This window comes from Hypomesus transpacificus, unplaced genomic scaffold (assembly GCF_021917145.1).
Source record: "Hypomesus transpacificus isolate Combined female unplaced genomic scaffold, fHypTra1 scaffold_31, whole genome shotgun sequence".
Taxonomy (NCBI): domain Eukaryota; kingdom Metazoa; phylum Chordata; class Actinopteri; order Osmeriformes; family Osmeridae; genus Hypomesus; species Hypomesus transpacificus.
The window spans coordinates 3,333,120-3,359,998 of NW_025813837.1; the positions used below are offsets into that span (position 1 = coordinate 3,333,120).

Below are 26,879 nucleotides of genomic sequence, written 5' to 3' on the forward strand. Positions count from 1 at the left end.
ACTGGACCTGTCTCTCCTCCACACCCCTCACTGGACCTGTCTCTCCCTCACACCCCTCACTGGACCTGTCTCTCCTCCACACACCTCACTGGACCTGTCTCTCCTCCACACCCCTCACTGGACCTGTCTCTCCTCCACACCCCTCACTGGACCTGTCTCTCCCCCACACCCCTCACTGGACCTGTCTCTCCCCCACACACCTCACTGGACCTGTCTCTCCTCCACACCCCTCACTGGACCTGTCTCTCCTCCACACCCCTCACTGGACCTGTCTCTCCTCCACACCCCTCACTGGACCTGTCTCTCCCCCACCACACTCTATCGGTACTAAATCCAGGTTTGCTGAACCACTGTGATACTAACATCTCCAAATGAACGAGGCAGACAATGCTCACAGGTCAAACACTCCTAGGGTAATCCGGGTTGTTGACACAGAAGTGCTTGAGTCTGTTGTGAGCCTGTGGTACCTGACGTTGAATATTTGAAATTAATGGAATGATGTGGTATGAATACGGGACAGCTTTTGACTAGGGTTCTGACCACCAATGAAACAAAGTGTCTTTGGGTTTTCCACGTGCGTAGACAATCAAAACACAGAAGGCTTTCGTTACAAACATCTTGTGAAGAGTCTGCCTATTGAAATCCTGAACTCACACTGACCCACAGAATAACCAGCAGAATCGAAGAGCCATCCTGTATCAGGACTCAAAATACTCGACCAAAATCACCAGGTGTTTTCCTTCAATCCCTTTTATTGAATATAGATGATAATCGAGTACCTAACATCCAAGCAACTCCTTTCTCCAAAGGACTTTGAATATATGCTACAACATCTGGGTCTGTGTTTGCATTCCTTATCCAAACAGGGCAGAACCCATCTCATTGAATTGTTTCCCTTAGCGCCACCTACTGGTAAATGTCATGTACTTCCTCTCACTGAGGCTATGGTAGGTCAAAGTGTTGTTTTTTACCCTTGATTTAAAAGAAATCGTACATACCATGTACTAGGTGTTTCTCTCCAAATGACAAGAATAATAGCCAGGGTTTTTTGTAAAGTAAAAATTATAAGAACAGCAAAGTAAGAATAGAAACATTCAAAACACGCCTCTGTCCGCGCAATTGTTTTTATTTGATACTTTGATCATTCTTATTTCTGTCCACTCCACCCTCATTGTTATGAGCAAGTCATGACATTCTAACATAAACCATTTGCTTCATCTGTATAAAATATATTAGATGTTTTTATGAAAACACAGTAAGGCCCTTAAACCTGTATTATTTTTCACCTCAACTTAAACCTATAGCCCCTTGAGGTGAGACAATGTTCCACTGCTCTACACTCTCCTATTCTTGCCTGTATAGTCAGCTTCCAGTGAATGCTAACCAAGTAAACGTGTACTGTAACATTACTTAAATCACAAACTATCTTCGAAGTTAAGGAATGAAATTAGGGTATGAGATTACGATTCTCTGTACTTTATTTTTGAATCGCAGGCATCATTGAGGAGTTGTTTATTTATCAAGCAGGGTTTTGAATTGCAACAATGTTTACAAAATCACATTACCAATGTGAGAACAACACTGTGAATGTTTCATTAAGCTGGCTTTTAATGTTTTGAGTTAGGAGTCTCCTTATATTGTTGTAAATGTCATGCCCAAAAATTGCGTTTGCGTGATGACAAATACTGTACTTTTGTACTTTACAGTGAACACGTTTTTTTATATACGTATATATAATTTCTGAAAAAAAGAAAGAAAAGAAAGCCTGTATTACTGAGAATGCAGCTGTATATCTGGAGTCAGTTGGCGTTTTTTAAGATGTGTTTTGTACAAACTGGAACAAATTTTATATCTTGCCGTTTGGTTGCTGTCTTTGTCATTTTTACATGTTTGTATTGAATAAATTGATTTATTCTAAATGTACCAGAAAAGTTGTCATAATTCAACTACATGAACATGGTTTGGAATTCCATCATGGACCCCAGAAATATTTAGAATCTTGGAACAGATATGTTTACATTCACGTTGTTTTTATTAGGCGTCATGTAAGTTATGGAATCATACAGGTCATCCTACCATCAACTTTCAGGAGTCTGTTTACAGGCTCACTACAGCTCACTTGGCTGTCATACGCATGACATGTTTGACCATGTTACCGATCCCATCGAAGATGTAATGGTAGTGGTAGTCTGTCTCCCACATAAAGGTCGGGGTGCTGATAACTTTGTTCTTCTCGTCAACAAAGGCCTCGTGATGTCATCGGTTAAGGTCAACGCAGGGTAATCTAAATAACAAAGGCATCAGAAAGAGCGTCTACCTCATCAGGAAGGCGTGAAAGCAGAATGTATGTCATTTGTATGCGAATCATTGCGGGAGACGCTGGCAGTTGGGTGGATGAGAGCTGAGTGCAGTCCGCTTAAAAAACTTCAGATATTCATCGTTCCATCAGTCGTCGGATGGCCTAAATTTATCATATAAAATAGTCTACGCAACTCTCTAGTCTAAGTACAGTCACTCATTGTATAACCGTGTGACAATTTCATTCAAGTTTCATATGCTTAATCGTCCAGTGCTCTGACTGATTTGTGGTCACAGTGGAATTTGCTGTCTGGGTGAGTGCAAGTTACTGAAAGGATATGTAAGGCTCCCTGACGTTGTGGCGTGCGCCCATGCTCTTCACAACCTGGACCATGGTGGTGTTTGGCCAGTGGCCCCAGCGGCTTTTCTCGTCCTTCTCATAGCCCATCGTGACCTCCAAACTGGGTAGCACGCGGCAGGCTAGCACAGGGGCCATGCTAGACAAACTGAAACAGACAGGATAATACCGAGGTTAATTGGTTAAACTCACTCCTGAATATAAATACCGACAATCTGCCTCATCACGTTACTAGATTCTTAGAGGCATAGTTGGCCAAAGCGGTCTTTATAAAAGATGGACCCGAGTTCAATCAAAACCCTTAGGTTTGTGAAGGAGGAAGTGCCCAAGTCACCTGTGTGACTTGGGCACCCACATACCAAACAGAGCACCAGGTATTTAAAACATGCAAGAGATCAAAGGAAATATGGAGGAAGTAATGTGTGCAAATGTTTCTGAACTCTGTGTGACTGTGGTAATGATGGTATATAGTTGGATCTACATACCCAATAGGCTTGCGAGAGCGGTGGAACTCTTTGAGTACTCTCTCCACGTCGTTGTGGAGCTTACAGTCTTTACCTTCCTTCATGAAAGTGGATCTAGAAGAGAAATGTAGAAGGTTCTAATGGATCTGGACAAAGCCACGACAGCTTGACTTTGCATAATATTTCAGGATGAATAACAGTTTGTATTCAGAGGGAACTTTCTCTTTGTTCACTGTACCACCTCTAGTTTCAGAAATCTCTCTCTCTCCCTGTCTCTCTCTGTCTTCATTTCTCTCCCTCCCCCTTTCTATCTCCATCCCTCTCTCTCACAGGTTCTTGGTGATGCCGTGACCTCCAGGGAAGATGACCGCATCAAAGCTGTTGACGTCCAGCTTGGAAAGATCGTGCATCTGCATCGTTCCCTGTCCGTGACTGAAGCGAGAGGACTCCATCATCATGTTCCTGAGAGGTGGGGACAGAAGACGTTGAAGCACTTTTAATGCCAGTCCTAACCTAGAGAGGGTTTAAAATGCATGCACTAAAATGTGAAGTTATCAGATGGTATCGATTCCACAAATGTGAGGTTTCATTCCGTAATTTAGCATCCAATAAAAACAATCTATGTCTATTTTGTATTGTAATGCAAATTAGATGAGATATCCGTGGCAAATATAGTATATTCTATTATTTATTGTTATGTCTATGTATAAATATACAGTACGCTTGTGCCCTCTTATGAATTTACCGGTTCTCTCCAGAAGCAGGTTGCATTTTCATATGATCCATGACGTTCATCTGCGGTTGGTTTGGAGCAAAGATCTGGAAGCGGGCCCCATTTCTGCTCAGATGGTACATGGTGCTGAAAACACCCACAAGTTAGAACGGTGACTGTGTGCTTGACACTTCACATCCACACCCAGCCAGCTCCTTTCAGTAAACGCGAGCTCCAGCACTAAACACTTCTGCAGAGCGGAGAGGCACACTATTTCACACATCCAAACCATACTCACTAAGCAGCCTCGTGGATGTCAGTGCCATCCCACCAGCCACACCCTGAGAACACCTGGGACAAAAGCTCAACTTAACTTCATATACTTCAATCACAACACCAGCTTGAATTTCCTTCCTGGTTTAATAAAGTGAAATTCTATTGAATACATTACATTTACATTTTGTCATTAAGCACATGCTCTTATACAGAGCGACTTACAGTAAGTACAGGAACATTCCCCGGGGCAAGTAGGGTGAAGTTCCTTGCCCAAGGACACAAAGTAATTTTCCATTGCCGGGAATCTAACCAGCAACCTTCTGATTACTAGCCCGATTCCCTAACCCCTCAGCCACCTGACTCCCCATCACACACACACATCACCAAATATCATTGTCTTACCACTGCTATGTTGGTGTTCCCCCAGTTGCCCCAGTCTCCCCCGTGGTGTGCGAGGCAGACAGGCTGACGAGCGAGGATAGCCGACGCCTGTTTAGCGAGCAGATTCCTTGACGCCAGCATGGTTCAGCCCTTGACTCAAAAAGTGATGACAAAGCCAGTGAACACCTCAACAGACTTTGAGAGCTAAATTCCAGGAGGGTTATCACAGGTGAGGCTGTATATATACTTGCATAGTGTACGTCATAGTGACATCACCTCATAAGCTAACTTCTTGGAAGGGAGGAATCCTCTCTTCTTTGCCTGTCTAGACGAGGCTCTCTTATTCTTTTCCATACCACCAATCTAAGAATACCTGTCTCATTCATCTGATTATCTTATTTGGCTACCAGTGGCAAAGCCTAGCTCTGAACTTTAGACCAAACTGCTGCCCTCTTCTCTGCGCTGACGGTGAACTTTTAAACTTTTGATAGGCCCTCAGATCATGGCAAAAGCTTTCAAAAATGTGAACAGACTTATGGTCCAAATCAAATACGATGTGAGAGAGAGTGACCTTCTATGCTAAAATGTTTTTGATGGCATTGAATAGGTTGAAAAGACGAGTTGAAGAATAGTTTCGATTCGAACAGGTGAAAAGTCTCGGTCTTGATTGCGACACATGCCCTTTAAAGTCCATTAAACTGTAAGGCTCTTACTCTGTAATACCATGTGGTGTCTAGCAGAGTTACTTGGATAATGCCCTGATCATCCTACATGGCCGGAAGTACGAAAGCCTACCGGTTGGTCTGAATACCCCTACTAAATGCTTCAGTCCTTCCGTGTGTCATATGTAATAAGGACATTTACAAACTTTTCTCTCGTACTTTTGAGTTTTGTTTTGTTACGTCCTCTCATCTATCATCTAGCTAATGGTGCTACATTGAGGTTGACCATCTCGCTAGAGTCAACCTCAAAGGTATTCACACCTACTCATTGTCCTTAAGACTGCTGGATTTAAAGGTCAGCTTTAAGATCAGCTAAGCTTCTGGCCTAGGAAATTATAATTTCAAGATTGAAGAGAAAGACATAGGACATGACAGAGATTCGAAATCTCTGGCTCTTTGAAAAAAACCTGGTAGAACTACTTCGTGACAATCTGGGATGATTTGCTGCCAAATCAACTGACACATCCTTTTGAGAGGAACCCTTATGTTCTCGTCAAACGTCAGATTTCTGATGCTGGTGTGTAATTATTTTATTTGTGTAAAAAAAGGAAACCAAGCCAATTCAGGGCATTTTTTTATTTTATTATTTCCAACATGAGCAGCTCTATATATAAACAGTGCACAATATTTTACAATACACATTCTCCACACACTGAGTAAGTATAGCAACAAATTGAGGGGGAAATACAAATGAAGATTTGAAATTTACAAGAGGAATAATGGTCAGCTACATTTACAATTACATTAATCACGTACAAAAAAATCTAGAATATGGCCAAATTCCCAACTTGTGGTGTCTGTGTGTGTGTGTAAAATTTGTCCAAAATGATAAACAATCACATTCACGATCTGGAGAATCAGAGGAGACTACACAGTGAACACTGCATACCGTGTACAAACAAGAGTCGCCATTCAAATGGAGATTTGACCTATATGTAAGCCAAATAAATGTAGAGAAGATGACTATATTTGTTTAACTATCACTCCTTACTACTGAGACAATTTTAAAATGTTCTCATAATCGGCTAAACTTTTTTTTTTTTTGTTAAGGTTCCATTGTAAATCAAATCTCATTTTAAACTGGAAACAACTTACATACACAGCAAATGGAAAAAGGGTTGTCTATATACCACACCGGGGACAATATTTTAATAAATAAGGGAAAATTTAAATGAACATCAATGTTTAAAAAAAAAATAAGTGTAGTCTCGGTACTGTTGTTTTACTGATTAAAAAGTTAAATAGTACAGTATTAACGACCACCATCAAATTAATAATAAATGAAGCATGTTGATTTGTAGCAATTCAACATATCAAACACAAGGGCAATACCCTGCACTCATTCACCCATACTTTGTTCAAAATTTGGCATTTGTCAAGTCGTGACTTTCCCACTGTTGCAGAGCACGAGGACTGTTACACCACTACTTGTCAGTAAACCTGAAGACTCGTTTCGTACAGCAAAGCATGAAACAATGCCCAATGTAATTAAGCTTGCTTTACATGTAAGGACCAAACCCCAGTTGCCATTCACATGCAGTTCACTGAAACTCAAAAGCTTCAGTTGTGGGAAAACAAAAAGAAACAAGAAACTTCTGCCACCACAAAGAAGAAAAGCTTTCATGCATACAAGCACCAACAGTTGAGAAATAATTGAGTTCATTGTGTTTTGATATTGGAAAGAAGAGAATTTGCCAGACATCCATTTGGTAGAGTTACTGGATCGGGTTGCCATAGATACATGTTTGATGAGAGGCCAGTAGTGGTGCAGATAAGAGAAGCTTGGGTGAAAGAGAGACACAGCGAGACAAGGCCACACCAGACTACATCACGGTGTGTATGCGGGCGGCGGCTGGAACTGGTTGGCAATGTCATAATCGGTAGGATACGTCTCGCTGCTCTCCTCCATCTCAGACAGCAGCTCCAGGGCCTGCTCCTCCTCCTCGGTGGGGTAATGCCGCAGGAGGTTGGCCGCTGTGGCCAGGATGGAGGCTCCGCCGGCGCCTGCCACCAGGTAGAAGCTGATGGCGAAGGTGACGTAGATAAGGGAGCCGTGATACTTCTTGTGCTGCTGCTGAAGAGACAGGATGAGCTCTGACGCCCAGTAGCAGAACCCGATGACAGTGGCGCACTGCAGCACTAAGGGACAGAGAGAGAGACACAAGAGGTTAGCGGGCGTTTATATTTGCATCAAAAACAGTAATAGGTTTGGGTGAGTGTTAAGATTATTTGACTACCAATCATGAGGAAGTTCAAATACCACCCTGTACATCACTAGGGAGGGTTTACTAAAGGAACATTTTACATTGACAACCGTCCACACAGTTGTTTGGCCCGTCCATACCTGTGAGGATGTGGGCAAACGCGTATCGGCGGGTGATCTTGAGGGCAGGGTGCTTGGGCCCAAACACGTCCAATAGAAAAGCTGTCAGGCTGCACAATATGCCCAGGAAACAGAAGGCCGCTATGACCCTCAGCAGTAAAATGGTCTGAGAGTTCACGCAATAATCTGAAGAATAGTAAAACCAGAATTACTATGAGTCACTCCAATGGTTGAGGTCTGGACGGATGTGAGAAGTCGTTGATGTTTTTGATACTAACCTTCCAGGAGTTTAGGGTCGGTGTATCCCAGGACATCTGCCACACCAAGTTCTTGTCTGGGGCACGTACCCCCATGGACTCGCAGCCAAGCCGGTTCGGCCAGGGCGGTACACAGAGCCGTGATCGACAGAGCACCGGGGAGCGCAGATGCCAGGCTCCGCTCCGGCTGTTTGGGCAGTGTGGTACCTGCTCGTCTTCGCCGGTTTCCAGGGACAGTGGTTCCCGGTGGTGCATACATTGTCATCCAATCAACTCTTTTACTAAACCAAGTTTATAGATATCGTCAAGTATGGTATTCCGCTTTGTTGGCTAAGGTCCGATAGCTTTAGACAATCCTCCTCCGCCAGTTAATGTATTGCGGCACTCGAAAGTAGAACAGTCACTCAGACTGAATCGTTTATTTGAATGGCATACAGCGATTTACGTTTGCTAGATAAACGTTTAAAATGTACAATCGTTTAAGATCTAAAAAGACGCAAACATCAGACAGCTGTGTCAAAAATGGAACAAAAGCTAGCCTTGCTAGTTAACTTAGCTTTCCAGCTGGGCCTGGCTAGCTTCTTCTGAAATAAATATCTACAATGTTGCTAGAACACACGCTAACTTGATGAAACGAACTAAAAAAAATTACTATCATCCATGATCAGTTTAACATAATATTAGAGTTTCAACACTGCGGTTCAATACAAAATGAGAACTCCTTAAGCATCGGACACTAGAAACAAAACAAAAGCCCTCGGTTAGCTTCCTGTACTTCCTTGTTCATCTTCCTTCTTCTTTCGTTGTAGTTTTGTACAAAAATACTGCCATCCACCGGGGATCAGGCGCTCTAGCTGCCGTGTTTCTTTGTGCCGCCGATGTAGTTCTTATCCCACACGCTTGATGGCGGACTAGTTCCACATTTGAACCGAAAGGAGTAAAAGAAGAATCAAAGCAGGAAGTTGTGAATCCAGCGTTGACATAAGATACTAGTTAAGTACTAAGGTTTGGGAGAAAAACATTACGTCTTAATCTTGATTATTAATATTGATTAATTATAAAAATAAGTTGTACTATTCGTGTCGTTATGATTGCATCGTTATTAAGTTGAACGTAACTTATTGTACCTGTATTTGCAGCATTTTTTGCCTTGCTTGCTATCAGTTCTGACTGTCTAGCTTGCCAGCATTTTAAGACAGATATGAAAGATTCACTATCCCTAATTCACAAATTCAACGCCCATCCGGATTCGCGCTGTTGGTATGTTGCATGGAATCCAAAGGGCACTTTGCTAGCCTCTTGCGGTGGTGACCGGGCCATTCGAATTTGGGGCAAAGAAGGTCGGCAAATATTGTATTGTAAGAAGACGTGAGCCAAGTGTCAGTGACCCGAAATGACAAGTGAAACTGTTCCCCATATTTGTTCCCGCATAAGGCGACTCCTGGGAATGCAAGACGGTGCTTCAGGATGGACACCAGCGCACAGTCAGAAAGGTGGCTTGGTCGCCCTGTGGTAACTACCTTGCCTCCGCCAGCTTCGACGCAACCACCTGCATCTGGAAGAAGAAAAATGACGATTTCCAGGTGAAAAAATAGCGGTCCACAGTTCAACCTTTGGTTAAACAGCATAAAAGTTGATTATGAATTTCTATGTCCACGCTAATGAGAACATTGCATGTATCCGTGCCTTCCAGTGCTTGACTGTGTTGGAGGGGCATGAGAACGAGGTCAAGTGTGTGGCCTGGGCTCCGTCTGGGAACCTGTTAGCCACGTGCAGCAGAGACAAGAGTGTCTGGATCTGGGAAGGTGAGGCATACATTTTGAAGTCATTCAATCACAACAATCTCAAAGTCATAGCTATTGGCACATATACCTCAACATCCAGTGAGAGACATATCTTCTGGCTGCAAAACGACACATTTCACTTGTTCTGATGCTTTGTATGCACAGCACTGTATGAATTCAAACCAGCTCTTCTTCTTCTGTTTTGGTTCAGTGGATGAGGAGGATGAATATGAGTGTGTCAGTGTGGTGAACTCCCACACTCAGGATGTCAAGCATGTGGTCTGGCACCCTAACCGGGAGGTATAACGTCATTACCTATATAAAGATGGTGCTTGTTACACCTTTTCTACCTTGTTCAAGCAAAAAAATAAAATAAATCTTGTTTGTTTACGTTCAAGAGCATCCGGCGCAACAGCTAAAGTATGCTAAGTATTCTCTCTCTTCTCCATGAAGCTTCTGGCGTCTGCCAGTTACGACAACAACGTGTGCATCCACAAGGAGGAGGACGACGACTGGGAGTGCTTGGCCACCCTGGAGGGTCACACCTCCACCGTGTGGAGTCTGAGCTTCGACCCCAGTGGTCAGAGGCTGGCCTCGTGCAGCGATGACCGCACCGTGAAGATCTGGAAGGAGAGTCCGCCAGGGGAGGGGCAAGGTGAGCAGGCAGCCATGTTTGAGGGACTGGGGTTAGGTGGGGTTACAGGGCCTTGTGTCAGTGACTCGTTGGCTGGTTAGGGCAGTGGTTCTTAACCCTGGTCCTCAAGTCCCCTTGAGACACTCGTTGGTTAGTTATAACAGATTTAAACTATTTCCCTGCTCCAACACAAACATGCAGGACAGGGGGGTAGTTGAGGATCAGGGTTGAGAACCACTGGGTTAGGGCATGATGTCAGCTGATGTGTTGGGGTGTTTTACAGGAGATGGTAGTACGGGCGCCTCGTGGAGGTGTGTCTGCACCCTGTCGGGTTTCCATGCACGAGCCGTGTATGATGTGGCATGGTGAGTAACACCCTCTTACCTCACTAATGTTTTAGAAGCTAAAATATGCTGTTGTTTTGTTGCACTGTGCTATGTAATATAGTAGGTAACATTTTATTTGTTGCACTCTTGCCTGGTAGTTGAGATGTAATCTTTGCACTGCCTAGTTGAATACTGACTGGAACCGCCAAATTATTGTTTGAATCATGTCCTTTTAATTGTTGATTGTCAACTGTACTTTTGTTGTTTTGGATCAAATCGTTGGCTAAATGAATACAGATGTGAATATGAACTCAGCAGCTCTCTCTCCCTCTCTCTCTCTCTCTCTCCTCAGGTGTCCGCTGACGTCCGCCCTGGCGACTGCCTGCGGTGATGATGGCGTGCGCGTGTTCAAGGAGGAAGTGACATCAGACCCGGAGCAGCCCGAGTTCTCCCTGTCGGCCCACGTAGCCCGGGCCCACAACCAGGATGTCAACTGTGTGACCTGGCACCCCAAGGAGCCCGGCCTGCTGGTGTCCTGCAGCGACAACGGAGAGATAGCCATGTGGAGATACCAGGCAGAGGCCTGAGACCTGCCCTGGAACTCACCTGCCAGGGAATGGGTGTAACAGTACAGGATTGACCCCCTTTCTGTTTTAAGATGCCTTCAGAAGTGATGCTCAGTGTTGTTTCTGTTGTGATTACCTGCACTGAGTCTAGGTGAGGATTTAGCCATTTAAGCTAACTGATCATGGGAAATGTAGTCTTTGGGTTCCTGCCTCCCATGTCTGATTTTGTATTGAATTCAATTTGATCCCATGATTGGCCTTGTGTACATTTTATAGTTTGTGAACTAAACTCCAATTTAGTACATTGAAAGATTTGTCCCAAATACAGCAACATGTGCTAAGCCCACTTAAAAGATACATTTTCAAAAATGTTTGTGTTATTAGTGGCACAAGCTCTAGTGGCCTTGCAGGGAACATGGGTTCAAATCTCACTGGTCTGTCTTTAGGTCCAAACAAAGCAGACCTTATATATTTCAATGTATCTCTAAAAGAAGCACAACTTTAAAATGTATAAATAATACTCGACGTATAAATAAAACGTAAATTAATTTTTGGACTCTTGGTTGAGGCTTTCCTGGTGGGACAGTTGGGTACTTGGAAAGACAGTTGGGAGAGGGGATGTGGACAGTCGGGGAGTGCGCTGCAGTTACAGGGATCTGGGCCCACGGATGTGTTTGGCGATATGCTCTGTGGTGGATTTGAACCCAGGTCATTGTGGTTTTAGGCCCTTATTCTCAACCCACTACACCAGAGTAGTACAATGGTAAAGTGCATGTGCACTGCAATCTGTGGAGATTGTGGGTTTGAATACCACCATGCTATCTCCTTCTTTAACTTTGCTGCTTTAATTGGGACAGATCAGTAATGAACTGTTGCATTAAATTTCATCTTTTATGATAGAGATACAAACCTTTTAATGCATTTGAACACTCAAAGGCTTCTGCAGAACAATTAGAATAGTTTGTGTCTGGTGTCTCCCTAATGTCTGACAACTGCAGCATGCTCACAGACCAACAGCTCTAGGTACTTTTAGGATCTTTTTATTGCAAAACAAATAAAGGACAGGTATTACATTTTAATAAAATTCTATTAGACCAATCTAATAGCAATCATTGTTGAAACAGATAAAGCACACAGACTTGGTGACTTGGATGTTGAATTACTTTTGTTCACTACAGTAGTATGCAGGCATTTTCATGTACACCTGATGTATGTCTTCTATTGTTGAGCATTATATATGAACTATCCTGGGAGGTACACACATCACTGATCTACTCTGGGAATAACAAATCAACAATTATAGCCATACAAAACAATTACTGTAAAACCAAAATGACTGTCTCAAAGGAAGAAAAAAACAAACATAAAATAAACATGACCCAAATCCTTATCTACACTTCCAAATCCCGCACTGATCCGCTTCCCAAACGAGATTTCCGACAAGGTCAGTTGGAACCCCTCCAGGCGTCCTCAGTCAGAGTCGCTGTCGCCCTCGCTGTCGGCCTCCTTTACATCCACGCTGAACTTGTACTCCTGATCGCAGCCCATGTAGGCGTCGCTCATGAAGTACAGCGTGTAGTTATGGACCCCCAACACGGGCGCCACAAAGTCCAGTTTCACCTACGACACACAGGGAACAACATGAAGGGTTAGAACAAGCACTTGGGGTATTGAGCTTTTTAGTTTCTTGTTTGTGTATACATGTCTGGAGTGTTGAAGCACGTGGGCGCCTCTCTGGGGAGGATAACCCACCTTGGCCTTCTGCTGCAGGGTGAGCCTCTTGATTGAGATCAGGCTGTTGGACTTGGGATCTCCAATAACAACCCACCAGCCCTCCTCACGTTTCTGTAAACACACCGAGAACACCCGAGGCGTCAGAACAAAACTTGACGGCCTGCTGACAGAACAGCCCGGGACTTTGCATCCGAGGGGTTTGCTCAACAAATCAAATGTGCTGGAACTCTGGGAGACGGGTACCTGAGGGAACAGCGGGGCGATGACCGGACCAGTTACTTCCTCCTCCCTCTCCAGCTGCACCAGAATCAGGACTGGACCTCCACTGTGAACAAGGGGAGAAAACAGATCACATTCATAAGTGTGTCGGGCCCCTCGCAGTGAGGCTCCCGTGCACTAGAGTCTCTCTGTCTCTCTCTGTCTGTCTCTGTCTGTCTCTGTCTGTCTCTGTCTCTCTCTGTCTCTCTCTGTCTCTCTCTGTCTCTCTCTGTCTCTCTCTGTCTCTCTCTCTGTCTCTCTCTCTGTCTCTCTCTCTGTCTCTCTCTCTGTCTCTCACCTCTTGATATTGTCCTTCTCGGCCACCTCGTAGGACAGCTCGATGTTGGGGTAGCGGTTACAGAACCGGGCCACGTCGGCGATCTGGCCGTCAGATAGCTGCAGCAGGGCGCTCCTCTCCTCGTCCTCCATCTCCATGATGTCAAAGATGCTCTCCACACCCTGAGGGAGAGAGACACAGAGAGAGAGAGAAAAAGACAGAAATAGAGAGACACAGAGACGGAGAGAGAGAGACCGAGAGAGAGAGAGAACAGGGTTTAAAGGGGGAGCAGGAGGCCAGCCTTCAGAAACAAAGACCCCCCCAACAAAACCCACATCCTGGTGACGCCTGCCCGGATGTCACCGGCGGACACGTTACCTTGTCCATGCAGCGCTTGATGTGTTCGGAGGTGAAGTAGGGCAGCTGTTTGAGGTACGAGTCCTTGGACCACATGGCCTGAGTGACCATCTGGGCCAGCTCCATGGCAGCCAGGGCAGGGCTCAGCCAGCCGTTACTGGACAGCACGTCCACACACGCCTGGATCAGACGCACCGCCTGCACGCACGCACACACACACACACACACACAGAGAGAGGGGGAGGAGAGAGAGATTAAAAAACATAGACGTTGATACTCATTTGAAATGTCCACCTCCTTCCTCCTCCACCTCTCTCCTCCACCTCTCTCCTCCACCTCCATCTCTCCACCTCCCTCTCCACCACCTCCCTCCCTCTTCCACCTCCCTCCCTCTTCCACCTCCCTCTCTCCACCACCTCCCTCTCTCCACCTCCCTCTCTCCACCACCTCCCTCCCTCTTCCACCTCCCTCTCTCCACCACCTCCCTCCTCCTCCTCACCTTGCTGAGGATGTCCTCCGTGTCTGACTGCAGCTCGGCGCTCAGCTGCATCCTGGACAGGTGGGCCTGCAGCATCAGGTTGGTCTTCACGTGGGGGTCGTTGAACTTGGGGTTGTTCAGCTTGTGGGGCACCTTCTGGGCCAGCTGATACGAGAGGACAAAGCACTGGTTAGTATCCAGGAGCCGCCGTCTGAAAGGCTGTTGGCTGAGAGCGATCTCAGGGGGGGGGGGGGGGGGGGGGGGGGGTACCTGTCGCAGCAGAGTGTCCTCGTGGTGTCGGATGGGGATGGTGTTATACTCGGCGGCGTTGGAGATGATCTCGATCAAGCCTCGGATCTTTGTCTTGGCGTTCAGAGACATGCTGAACAACTCTGTAACCCCGCACAGGGACACGATTAGTCACCATGCACAGATTAACAGCATCTTATTCCTGCAGGAGGTTTAACTACAGCCGAATAACAGCCTCTCATTCCTGCAGGAGGTTAAACGACGGCTGCGTTTCCACAGGCTGTCTGTCCTCACCGATGGTGGTGTAGTTGATGTAGTAGTAGGCAGCAATCATGCCCAAATTCAGAGGGGCCACGTCCATCTCGTCCTCGATGCTGATGCACTTGGACTGCTCCAGGTCATGCAGGGTGTGCTCCACCAGCTCAGACAGGTGGTCCGACAGGTGACGGTGAGACATGCCTGGAGGAGGAAGGAGGGAGGGAGGGAGGGGGTTAAGTGACTGACCCCCGTCCCACTACCGTCCCAAACTGAACATGATCTGTCCCAAAATGGAAATTCTTGTGTTTTTACATTTTGACATGGGTCTAGGTTATTTGCAACGCTATTTAAGTAATCCATGCAGTCAATCAATATCTGAATTTCAATATGTTCTTGGTGTGGCTGTAGTTAAAAAAAAAAATAAAAAAAAAAAAAAAAAAAGGTTTCTAAAGATTGAAACCAAACGTTACCCTGCAGGTTGTAGTAGTTGGGGTTCTGGGTCATGCGGCGGTAGAGGAACGTCCAGGTGAGGTAGTCCACGGCGTCCTGCTTGTTCTCCACTGTCTTGGTGACGATCTCGGCGTTGAAGTGGTCGTGGAGACAGTGGTCCAAGTGGGACTCCACCGGCAGCGGCTCGTACAGGAACTTCTTAAAGAAATCCTGGGGAGAGAAAGAAGCAGATTGCAGTCTGAGAGCGACCAAGGACAAGGTGACTGATACACGATAGCGGGAGAGTGTAAAATAGATGGAGAAAGAGTCCGGGAGAACAGAAAGAAAGAAAGAGGATAACATAAGAGGGGGAAGTGAAAGAGTTTGCTGCTACCTTCTTGGATCCCTGACACATGATGACGCAGCGCCCCTCGTCGTCCTGCAGGGGGCGGTTGGCCCTGCCCACCATCTGGAGCACGTCGTAGATGGGATAGTCCACATACCTGCGGGCAGGAGAGAGGCCGTGTCACTCACAGGGGGGGTCAGCGAGGACAGCATGTGGACACAAACGCACCCCTACACATGACAGCGCCGAGGGCAACCTACGCGTGGATTCTGCCGTTGTAGTACTGGGTATCCATGACGACGACGAGGTGAGCAGAGATGTTGGTGCCCCAGCAGAGGGAGCGCGATGCCACCACGACCTGGACGGCACCTGCACACACACACACACGCGCACACATAAACCATTTGGAACCGTCCCACCGCCTCGTAACAGCCACAACAAAACAACAGCTGTTTGTAAAGCACCAGCGCTCCTGGAGCGGCAGGAGAGACTCGCCGGCAGGTGGGGGAGAGACAGCCGTCCTACCAGAGTTGAAGAGCTGCTCCACGATCTTGCGCTCGGTGGTGTTGAGGCCCTCGTGCAGGTAGCCCACCCCGTTGGCCAGGGTCTCCTTCAGGGTGGCGTCTGCCACCTTCTCCAGGAAGGGAGCCAGGTCCTTCTCTGTGCAGTGCAGGAACCTGAGGAGACACCGACTGGACCCTGTTAGCATCCCGAGACGTCAAGCTAACGCTCGATACTGCTGGGGAGAGAGAGGGGTCAGGGGTTAGAGGTCACGGCGTCTGACCTCTGGGGAACGACGTCGGCGGCGCAGAAGGTGAGGATGTCGATGGCGGTGAGGCGGGTCTGGCGCCGGGAGGGCACAAACACCACGGCGGGCTTGGAGGGCGAGTGCTTCATGATGGCGTGGTACACCGGTTTGGCCATGGACAGCAGGCGGGTCTGGGTGTGACTCACGTTGAAGCCCTGGAGACCAAGAGAGGACATTCAACTAGGGAGTCAGGTGGCTGAGCGGTTAGAGAAACGGGCTAGTAATCAGAAGGTTGCCGGTTCAATTCGAGGCCGTGCAACATGACGTTGTGTTCTTGGATAAGGCACTTCACCCTACTTGCCTCAGGGGAATGTCCCTGTACTTACCGTCAGTCGCTCTGGATAAGAGTGTCTGCTAAATGACTAAATGTAATGTAAATTGTGGTAAACATTCGCGTGGGAATGCCATTGAGGCAGAAATCCGATATCTCATCTCTGCCGTAAACCCTTCCCACCCACGCATGAACAAGCAAGGCTCTAAATCCTGCCTCCTGTTCGTGTCGCTCACCTGGATGTGCAGCTCCAGGGGTACGGGCCGGACGTTGGGGTGGAAGTTGAAGGTGGCCGTGGTGCTGCAGCCCAGCCAGTGGGCCACGTCCTTAGCGTTGGAGAGGGAAGAGCTGAGGGCCACGATGCGGATGGGCCGCTCGATCTGGGAGGAGATGTACCTCATCCTGGAGCAGATCACCTCCAGCACCGGCTGGGGAGGGAGGGACAGACGTTATGGTTCTATCTAGTAGAACTTCAGATGTTATCCTATGTTATTTTTCCATCCGGTAGAACTTGATGCTGAAAGTATATAACACATATCCACACTAACTACTTAAATATTCAAAACAAATCCTGAATCATGCAGGAGAGAAGCCGTTCTCTGCATGCGTGTCCAGGGCCTCACCCCGTTGTCTCCTCCGATCAGGTGGGTCTCGTCCACGATGAACAGGCTGACGTTCTGGACGTTCTTCCTCTGCTTCCAGCGGCGGGACAGGATGTCCCACTTGTCGGGCGTGCTGACGATGATGTCCCCCTTCCCCAGCAGCTTGAGGTCGGTGCTGGTCTCCCCCGTCAGCAACACCACCTTCTTATTCAGCGCGTCCTGGAACTTCTGGTGCCAGTCCATGAACACCTGGGGCCCGGTCGCATACGACATGGTTAGAGACTGGTGTTGGCCTTAAGACCCGAGCCTGAACCGTCAGGTTAGACTAGTCTAGTTAAGCCTGTCGTGTTAATGTTACGGTTATCTCAACTGGGGCACTCGTGAAGATCCTGTCTCTACTGACAGCTGTCCAGTGTGTGTGTGTGTGTGTGTGTGTGTGTGTGTGTGTGTGGCTCTGCACCTGCTCAGCCAGGGCCTCCATAGGCGTGATGTATACACAGCGGCCCTCCACGTTGTGCAGCAGCATCCTCAGGATAGCAAACTCGGCACATATGGTCTTCCCGCTGCCCGTGGGCGCGCCCACAAACACGTTGTCATCGCTGTTGTACAGAGCGTTGAACACTGCAGGAGCACAGACACTGAAATGTCAAGACTCGCTGGCAAACAAGGCCTGGCAAACGCCGTTGTTCTAGTTGTTACCTTAGCTCAAACTGTTCTTTTTGTATCTCGTGTTCTCTAAGTCTACTAGGTGTGCATAGTTGGGAAAGCCTTCAAATCAAAAATTTCATTGTCGATAACTGGCATGAGCAGATCAAGTCCTACCCTGTGTCTGGATGGGGTTGAAGAAGGGGAACTTGTTGTGGTAGAGGGTCTCAAAGGCGGCGTTCCGGAGGGCCGTCACGGGCAGGGGCTGCAGGTCCAACAGCTCTGTGGGAGGAGGGTACTTCTCCGGAAGGATCAGGTGGCGGAACGACACGGGCAGCTGGGTCTCACAGGCTGGGGAGGGGGGGGGGGGGAGGGAGGGACAAAAAGGTGGGATGAGGACAGAGAGACTCCCAGAATGCCTTGACTGTTAGGGGCGCTGGTGTTTGTGGAGGGAGAGGGGTTCTGCTGCGGGGGGGGCAACGAAGCCACTCACACAGCCAGCGGTCGGAGGCCACGCGGATGAAGTACTGGGGCGGCAGGGGCTCGAACACGGGCACGAAGAAGGTGACCAGGTGCTCATCCTGGGCGTACTTGGCCTTGAGCAGGAAGTACTCGTGGTGGAGGATCACCTCGCTGTCCACGTCCTCCACCAGGATCCAGAAGGCCTCCGACGAGCCGTGCACCTGCGAGGGGAGAGAAGAAGAACGAGGGGGGCAGGATCAGGAAGTGACTCGGCAAAACGGGGAGAAAAATAACGCAGCCAATCATCAAGACTGGATTCAGGATGTCATCGTGTCCTGGAGGTTCCACAGACCTTGTCGTCCCACTGGAAGTCGGGCGTGATGGTGAGCTCCACCTTGAGGGTGGAGCGGGTGATGGGCTGAAGGTGCACGGCCAGGTCCAGCTTGGGGAACTGGTGGACGTACTTGTGGATGGTCTTTCCCATCTTGGGCATGCGGATCAACTCTCCTGGAGGACAGAGACAGTGTCAATAACCAGCACCAGCAGGTGGGCACTTCTGATACTGGACTAGTGGCAGTTTTTTGGTGGTTTTGGATACCAGCGTCGGCTAAATAAAGATGTGATGTAAAGTGTAGTGCAGGATGGGAGGAGATTGTGGAGGTCCCCTCACCAATCTCATTGTGGTTGAGGTCGTAGAGGCGCTCGAAGGGGAAGTTCTTCTTCTCGATCTTCTTGATGACCTCTTCCGGAAGCTTCCTGAACTGGCGCAGAGGAGACATGGACTGCCACCTGAGGGGAACACAACCGTGAGATCAGAGAAGCTTCACCTGTACCAGGCCAGAGAACAAAACACCTGTCCCTTATACGAAAATGGGCGTGTTATAAGGGATGTGTTCAAACTGAAAATGAGTTCAGTCTTCCTGTTAATAAAATATACAATTAAAAACTGTTGACTTACATCCTCTTGTCGATCATCTTGCACAGGTTCATGGTCTTGTCAGTGAGCTGGGCCCAGCCTCGGCTCAGGACGATCTCAAAGATGGCACGCATCAGCCGCCCTGCGCTCTGAGGGTTCAGGACAACACGGTCAGCGTCACGACCACGCAATGACACAATCAACCGTCAACCAACACCACCCTGCTGCTGGCCCTCCTTACCTGTGTGACGTAGACCATGTCAGCCATGAGGGCAAAGCCCTCCAGCTTCAACTGAGAGATGTACGCCTGGAGAAGCACGTTTATCTGGAAAGACAGGAGACAGGGTCAGAGGCAGGGTCAGAGGCAGGGGGACCCATTCTGGAGCAGCTGGTGTGTTGTGGATGTGTAAGACCAGACCCAGGGTCTTCCAGCCCAGACCCAGGGTCTTCCAGCCCAGACCCAGGGTCTTCCAGCCCAGACCCAGGGTCTTCCAGCCCAGACCCAGGGTCTTCCAGCCCAGACCCAGGGTCTTCCAGCCCAGACCCAGGGTCTTCCAGCCCAGTCCCAGGGTCTTCCAGCCCAGTCCCAGGGTCTTCCAGCACAGTCCCAGGGTCTTCCAGCCCAGACCCAGGGTCTTCCAGCCCAGACCCAGGCCCTGCCTTGGGGAGGGGTACCTTAGCGCTGGGCTCCTCGATGCTCTCCTTCACCGGGATGGGGACTCTCTCCAGAAGCTTCTGCAGCTCTAGCTTCTCCTCCTGGGAGAGAAGACCACTGGTCAACACTTCTGTCACTTCACACAAGATTTTGTATGTAATGTTTTTGTAAAAGCAACCCGAGATCAACATTTCTGATCTCCCGACACCAGAAATGTAACTGGCCCCGCTCCGCGGCGCTGCCTACCTCTCTGACGGTGATGTTCCTGAACTCAGACGAGAGGGAGAAGACCCTGAAGAGCTCGATCTCGCTGAGGGTGGGCTTCAGAAGCTGGTTGTAGGTCTGGATGGAGTCGTGGGTGATGTAGAAGTGACTGGCAATACGGCCCAGATCGGTCACCTGAAGAGGAGAGGTAGAGAGGAAGAGAGGAGAAGAAGAAGAGAGGAAGAGGAAGAAGAGAGGAAGAGGAAAGGAAAAAGAGGGGAAGTGAATACATCTATCCAAAGTATTCATTTATCTGGCACCGACAAGTAGAAGCGTGGAGCTACTCCTGCGTACCTGGAAGCTTCCGGTCCTCTTGTCGTACTTGACCAGGCTGTTCTTGTCCAGGACGTTGGCCGCCGTGTGCACCAGGTCCATCCTGCGGCGCTCCAGCAGCGGGTCCGAGCTGCGGTCGTCGTGGGAGACGCCGTACAGGGTGGGGTTGCGCAGCATGCGCACGTACAGGTAGGTGTAGCCCAGCCAGTTCACCGCATCCTGGAACAACGCAGGGAGGTCAACCAAAACAGCCCAGGTTTGTGTGCGTCTGTGTGATTCTAACCAAAGGTAACCCCTCTGGAAACATGCCCTTTTGGCTCCTTGATTTCGTTCCGGGCGGCGGGCAGCGGCGACCAGCGCCCCCCTCTCTCACCTTGGCGTTCTGCACGTTGCCCAGCACGATCTCGGCGTTGAGCATGTCGGGCAGCTTGGCCACCATCTGGCTCTCAATGGGCAGCTGCTGGTTGAGCAGAGACAGGTAGTACTGCAGCTCTCCATGGGACGTGATGAGGATGCCCTCGCCCTTGGTGTCGTACTGGGGACGCCCGGCTCGGCCCAGCATCTGACACACACACACACGGGTCACACACACGGGTCACACACACGGGTCACACACACGGGTCACACACACGGTCCAGTGTTCTGAGGACCTTGTGGATGTGGAGGGGACGTGAAGGGGGCAGGCTGACCTGTAGGATGTCCAGGGCTCCCAGCTCGGTCCAGCGGCCCTTCTCTGGGCTGTACACCTGCGTGCCCTTGATGATGACGGTGTGTGCTGGGAGATTGACTCCCCAGGCCAGCGTGGCTGTAGACACCAGCACCTGGAAAACAAAGCTCTGATCTGAGACCAGCCCTCGAGGAGCTACCTGTCTACACCGTCCAGACAACACAGAGACAGGGAGGAAACAGAGGGAGGAAACAGGAAGACGGAGGAAGGAAACAGGAAGTGACAGGGAGGAAGTGACTGACCTGAATGTGGCGATCAGCAAACAGATCCTCCACCAGGGTACGGTCCACCCTGGTCATCCCAGCATGGTGAATAGCAAAGCCGTACGGCAGCAAATCCTTCAGTTCCAGATTCTGTTATAAATCACAATAAAAACAAAATAAGATTAGGCAGTATACATATATATAGGACATCATGAGTTGACCCATCGGGAAAAAAAAGCTCTTTGCGTGGGCTGAGAAGGTGAGCTGACCTTGCACTGCTCCGCCTCAGTCCTCAGGACCTCGGTGGAGGCCGAGCCCTCCCTGAGGAACAGCCCCAGGGTGTCCTTCTCCAGGCACATGTCCCTGATGGCCCGGGCCGTCTTCCCCGTCTCCTTCCTGGAGTGGACGAACACCAGCACCTGGTTCTTCCCCGCGTGCTCCATGATCTTCTCGTACACGATCTCGTTCATGATCTGGAAGCGCTTGATGGCCTTCTTCTCCGTGATGCCCACGTAGGTCTGCTCCAGGGGTACGGGCCGGAAGCTGGAGGAGAACACACGGAGGGTCAGAACTCCCCGAGGAAGAGAACACGGCGACTCAGACCACGTCGGAGAAGCGGTGAGGAAGCCGAGCGCGGGGGAGGCGATTCAAAAGGCCGAGACTCGACGTCGACAGAGGAACCCAGACCTGTTGTCGAAGTAGAAGAGGCCCTTGGCGGGGTCGACGCGCAGGCAGGTGGCCACGTCCTCGTAGTTGGGCAGGGTGGCGCTGAGGCCCAGCAGACGCACGTCCTCCTGGGTCAGCTCCACGTTGCGGATGGTGCGGGCCACCAGGGACTCCAGCACTGGGCCGCGGTCGTCGTGGAGCAGGTGGATCTCATCCTGGACCACACACACACACCATTACAGACAAACTTAGGCTACAACCAGTGAACGGTAGAAGTCAGGCTAGTGTGGATACAGTTGTGCAGGTCTGCAAAGACATGCATGCACACACACTGCAGGAGTGAGGTGCAGGCCCTCCCTCTCTCACACACACACAGGAGTGTGTTTTACTCACGATGATAATGAGGCGGACTAGTTGGGTGTAGGTGCGCTCGCCCCCCTTGCGGGTGATGATGTCCCACTTCTCCGGGGTGCACACGATCACCTGGGTGGCATTGATCTCCTCCTTACACAGCTGGTGATCTCCCGTCAGCTCCGACACAACGATGCCGTAGCTGGCCAGGCGCTGGGGGGGAGGAGGGAGGGAGGGGGGGAAAGAGACACAGGAGGTGAGCACAGCCAGGGGGCAGAGGCATGAGACCCTGGAGCAGAGCGCTTGTTACAGCGCTGTGATAGAAACTATGGACCCCCTTGTCCATATGGATGTGAAACCCAGAGCCGGGTCCTTTCGGTCTGTTAGGAGATCCTCTCCACGGACCTCCAGAGGGGGGGGGGGGGGAGACTCACCTTGCTGAAGCTGCCCACCATCTCCTGTACCAGCGACCGCATGGGAGCCACGTAGATGATCTTGAAGTCGTCCAGGTTGATGGTTCCGTCCAGGTTGATGTGCTTGCCGATCTCCCTCAGCATGGCCATCAGAGCCACGTTGGTCTTACCCGCTCCCTGGAGACCAGAGAGAGGAGGACAGCAAGCGTTAGAGGGGAGCTCCGGCAGACGCGAGGACGGCGGAGGAGAGGTTTCGGACTGGAGCCGGTGGACGAACCGTGGGCGCGCAGACGAGCAGGTTCTCGTCCGTCTCCAAGGCGGTCTTGAACAGCTTGCTCTGGATGCGGTTCAGGGTTTTGAAGCCTTCGAACCCGGCCTGGGCGTACTTGGGAAGCTTCTCAATGGGCACAAGCACCTGGGGGGAAAACCAACACATTTCCATTCAACAAACACCACTCGATCACTGGTTATACTACTCAGCATAAAGTACATAGGAACAAGACTAGACACAAATTAGCTGATCTCACACACACCTCATCATCAGCGAAGGGCTTGGGTTTGAGGGCGGGAACGTGAACTTCCTCGTATCCTTTGCGCTGTTTCCGGAAGGATCCGTCAGGCAGCTGGCACCTCTTGTTGGCCATGAAGTGACTTCCCTGCGTGAAGGCCAGGTCCTCTAGGTCCAGGAGCTGGCGAGGGGTCATGGACTGGAGCACAGGGCAACACACTCAGACTAGGGGAGAGCCAGAGAGCTGGGGAAACATGGATTTGGTGTGTGTTTCAAGTCCTCACCTCTCCGTGGTCAATGTCCATGGACTCCAGGTCATTATCCATACGAGACTTCCTCACTCTCTCCCTGCGAGAGCGCTCCTCCTGAACACACAGAGACGACACACTGACCGGTTAAAGAGACAGGAAACTTGTTCGACAAAGGAATGTGACAAAGAACGCATCCGAGGAAAATCGCATTGTGAGAAGAGGACGGCTTACCCTGATAATATCCTCTTTCTCGGTCTCCTGTAGCTGGTAAAGGATTTTGGACAGCTCCTGATCCGACTCCATCTTCCCAATAATCTTCTCCTTCTCCGCCTCACTCTGGGCACTCGCCAACATGGTACAATACTGGACTGTAGGAGAGGCAGGGAGAAACCGATGACCAGCGCTGACAGGACTAGCAGGCCTCTCCAAACCCAAAACACCGCCAGCAGTTTACAGTCTACAGCTGCGACACGGCGACGGCTACTCACTCATGCGCCGATGCTGCCTGAGGATCTTGATGAAGTCGAACGTGTTGAAGCCCAGCAGCAGGACCAGCTGGTTCTCACACTCTCTGTCATCACTGGCAGTCTGTGGGGAGAGAGAGAGAGAGAGAGAGAGAGAGAGAGAGAGAGAGAGAGAGAGAGAGAGAGAGAGAGAGAGAGAGGGGCCAGGGCTTGTCAGGGGGTCTAGACCATACCCTGGCACCAGACACCCAGACACTGTCAGCAGGCGGATCCCTCAGACCGTCCCCGCCTCACCTTCAGGATCTCCAGAACCTCGTCCGCTTTCTTCTGCGACACGATGGCGTCGTCGTAGAAACGGCTGAGCTGGCGCTGGAGCCAGAAGGCGTCGATGTCGCGAGGGTGCAGGTCCTTCTTTTTGGCCGTCATCACGTCCCCCGTGACCCCCAGCTACACCGGCCGAGAGAGGGAGAGACAGAGAGAGCGAGAGACAGAGGGAGGGACAGAGAGAGAGAGAGAAAAACAGTTCTGAGGACGCTGGCAACAGGACGGCGTTGTTTAGTATGGATGTTTATCTTTGGTGTCGGTCAGGGCGGGTGTGGATTCATGCAGACGCCAGACGTACGTTGGCAGTGAGCGCGCTGCCCACGTCCGCTTCCTCGCCCTCGCTGTCCTCATCAGAGCCCTGGTCACGCACCTCCCCAAACTGGTCCTCGTCCCCCTCCTGCAACAAGGAAACGGTCAACACCACCCGCTCCGACCCGTCACTCATCCCTCATCGCCGTCGACGACAAGCACGACTCACCTCCTCATCAGATTCAAACTGGACATTCACTCCATAGGTCTCGTCAATGTTGTCATCTGTAAGGGGAAGACATACACACTTAGCCACGTTGCAGCAGCTAAAAAACACTACACAGAACATCCCTGTATGGAGATTTTTTGAACCCCTGTTGTACATGTGTAGCCATGAGGGTCAGAGTGGTTAGGGAATCGGGCTATTAATCAGAAGGTTGAGAGTTCGATTCCCAGTGCCAAATAACGTTGTGTCCTTGGGCAAAGCAATTCACCATACAGCCTCGGGGAAATGTCCCTGTACTTACTGTAAGTCGCTCCGGATAAAAGCATCTGCTAAATGACTAAATGTAAATGAGGGTTGTGCAGTACGTCAATATGTGTCTGTGTTCAAGACTGTTGTCCAATATGTCGCCACTGTACTACCAAGATGCTACGTATGATTTGATCTACTGCGACACTGCAGGATGGAGCGCAGATCAGTAAACATGAAAGTGCATCTTCTCGTTGTCATGCCTACCCATGTTCTGCAGCTCCTTGTCCCCCCCGTAGTCGGAGATCTTCTTGCCCAGGTTGACCAGCACGTGGTAGCGCGTGTCGTCAGCCGGCCCCAGCAACTGCTCCACCTCCCTCCTCCTCTCCTTATCCCTCATCTTGTCGTTCTTCAGCACGGCCAGGACCTCGTCGGCCGCCCCGCATAAGATATCGCGAGGCTGCGGATTCGCCATCACAACAAGGGGTCAAGACTTTAACAGACTTGCATTGTTTCGTTTTTTCAAATGCCCGGTTGTGTTAATTTGTACACCTTCCGGAAATAAAACGAGCTGTTTGGCTGACCTGATCTCCCAAGGCGGCCTGGATAAAGCTGAGCAGGACTTCATAGGTCTCTCTGGTCTCCTTCGTTTTGGGCTTGTATACGATACCCACCATCTCATCAATGCCCTCAGATAGGAGGGTGAAGCCTTTCATCTTATTGATGTCGTGCCTGTCTTCATCTCTCTTTCTTCTCCTGGATATTGCAAAGGGAAACGGTTTTTAACGGTTAGGTAATGTCAGGTTTAAAGGGAAGAAAGATAAGACTATTGCACCGAATGGCCTACTTTGCACGTCTCTCTTCCAGCATCTGCGGCTTGGTCCTCTGTGACTTATCTCCCATCTTGGTCCCTTCCAACTTCCCCACCAGTGACAACACTTCTCCAGTGGGCTCATCGCGGCGTGTACGGTCGATCAGAGAGCGGTCAGCTTGCAAAACCAAATTAGAGTTCTGCAATAAAAAAGAAATGCATGGGTAACGTTAAGATAAAGACGAAGAACGTTAAGTTAGAAAAAATAAATAAACGCATGTTTGTATACACAGAGGTGAAGCTAATTCGTTTAGCTTTACTTGTTAGCCAAACTTGCAGTCGTCGACGGCTAATGATAGCCAGCTAAGCTAACCTGATACAGTAGCACTAGCAATTTACTATGCTACCTAAGCAAACATTGCAAAACAAAGTTAGCTAGCATTAGAAAGTGCTGTACAAACACAAGAGTAAAACAATTCTGGAACATCTTGAAATACTTTATGATACGTACCGCTTTGTACTCATACTGCAAGCTACGGGCAGTAACATCCGCCATGGTGGAATAGTTACCGCACTTTTGTATTCACACAATATAAACGACCTGGTTATCGACTACGGCTAGCCAGACAGGTAGCTCACAGTTGCTTTGCTTAGATTACAACAGTTGGACAGAACCCGTAGATATCAACATTTACACTTTCTGACACGCGATTTAGCTAGATCACTGTATAAACAGCGTTCTCCATACGTTTCTGCTAAACACGCTCCTACACCGCAAAACAAATGAGACGTCGATTTCCGCTTCCGAGTCACAGTTCACCTGAATTCAATGTCAAATTTGTTAGAACGACCTCTATCGACTAAACTTGACTTAAGCCTACTGCAGATTGATACACTTGCTGTCAAAATACTATTAGTACAACCTGAACTACAGTAATAATATTTAGTAATACTACTTAGTGATATACTTAATAATACTAGACTCAGGTCTTTTTGGCTACCTTAATTTAATTAGTAGCGAAACGTTATGTATGTGGCATTATAAACGATCTTTAAA

General features: G+C 49.3%; 4 protein-coding genes across 5 annotated transcripts; 1 reads left to right on the top strand and 3 right to left on the bottom strand.

Annotated features, from left to right (window-relative positions):
• Positions 1–2,013: 2,013 nt before the first annotated feature.
• On the bottom strand, positions 2,014–4,704 carry gatd3l (glutamine amidotransferase class 1 domain containing 3, like). Its single transcript, XM_047016075.1, has 7 exons — positions 4,511–4,704; positions 4,131–4,183; positions 3,866–3,979; positions 3,451–3,582; positions 3,142–3,234; positions 2,639–2,804; positions 2,014–2,250 (listed from the first exon to the last, which is right to left on the bottom strand). The coding sequence occupies exons 1-7, from the start codon at positions 4,628–4,630 to the stop codon at positions 2,116–2,118; spliced, it is 813 nt and encodes a 270-aa protein (XP_046872031.1). The 5' UTR covers positions 4,631–4,704; the 3' UTR covers positions 2,014–2,115.
• Positions 4,705–5,772: 1,068 nt separating this feature from the next.
• tmem127 (transmembrane protein 127) lies at positions 5,773–8,602 on the bottom strand. The gene is made up of 3 exons (XM_047016076.1): positions 7,813–8,602; positions 7,556–7,720; positions 5,773–7,350 (listed from the first exon to the last, which is right to left on the bottom strand). Exons 1-3 carry the CDS (start codon positions 8,054–8,056, stop codon positions 7,040–7,042), a joined length of 720 nt encoding a protein of 239 aa, XP_046872032.1. The 5' UTR covers positions 8,057–8,602; the 3' UTR covers positions 5,773–7,039.
• A 113-nt stretch (positions 8,603–8,715) lies between these two features.
• Positions 8,716–11,651, top strand: ciao1 (cytosolic iron-sulfur assembly component 1). Of its 2 annotated transcripts, none has more exons than XM_047016074.1 (8): positions 8,716–8,796; positions 8,931–9,131; positions 9,226–9,374; positions 9,485–9,596; positions 9,787–9,875; positions 10,029–10,230; positions 10,493–10,574; positions 10,888–11,651. In XM_047016074.1, exons 2-8 carry the CDS (start codon positions 8,993–8,995, stop codon positions 11,120–11,122), a joined length of 1,008 nt encoding a protein of 335 aa, XP_046872030.1. In that variant the 5' UTR covers positions 8,716–8,796; positions 8,931–8,992; the 3' UTR covers positions 11,123–11,651. The 2 variants fall into 2 exon arrangements, with proteins under 2 accessions (XP_046872030.1, XP_046872029.1); XM_047016073.1 differs by having other exon boundaries at positions 8,717–8,783.
• Positions 11,652–12,125: 474 nt separating this feature from the next.
• snrnp200 (small nuclear ribonucleoprotein 200 (U5)) lies at positions 12,126–26,604 on the bottom strand. Its single transcript, XM_047016072.1, has 44 exons — positions 26,334–26,604; positions 25,859–26,022; positions 25,596–25,767; positions 25,279–25,471; positions 24,769–24,824; positions 24,589–24,687; positions 24,261–24,413; positions 23,991–24,090; positions 23,734–23,870; positions 23,536–23,616; positions 23,277–23,450; positions 23,021–23,158; positions 22,765–22,920; positions 22,373–22,543; positions 22,001–22,194; positions 21,583–21,856; positions 21,353–21,463; positions 21,073–21,204; positions 20,757–20,945; positions 20,405–20,602; positions 20,093–20,245; positions 19,867–19,947; positions 19,433–19,516; positions 19,234–19,340; positions 18,946–19,064; positions 18,628–18,782; positions 18,307–18,496; positions 17,991–18,164; positions 17,629–17,789; positions 17,190–17,417; positions 16,803–16,994; positions 16,272–16,450; positions 16,013–16,164; positions 15,748–15,856; positions 15,536–15,644; positions 15,183–15,372; positions 14,749–14,913; positions 14,476–14,597; positions 14,227–14,370; positions 13,749–13,925; positions 13,392–13,552; positions 13,079–13,160; positions 12,854–12,946; positions 12,126–12,721 (listed from the first exon to the last, which is right to left on the bottom strand). Exons 1-44 carry the CDS (start codon positions 26,376–26,378, stop codon positions 12,572–12,574), a joined length of 6,414 nt encoding a protein of 2,137 aa, XP_046872028.1. The 5' UTR covers positions 26,379–26,604; the 3' UTR covers positions 12,126–12,571.
• Positions 26,605–26,879: the final 275 nt, after the last annotated feature.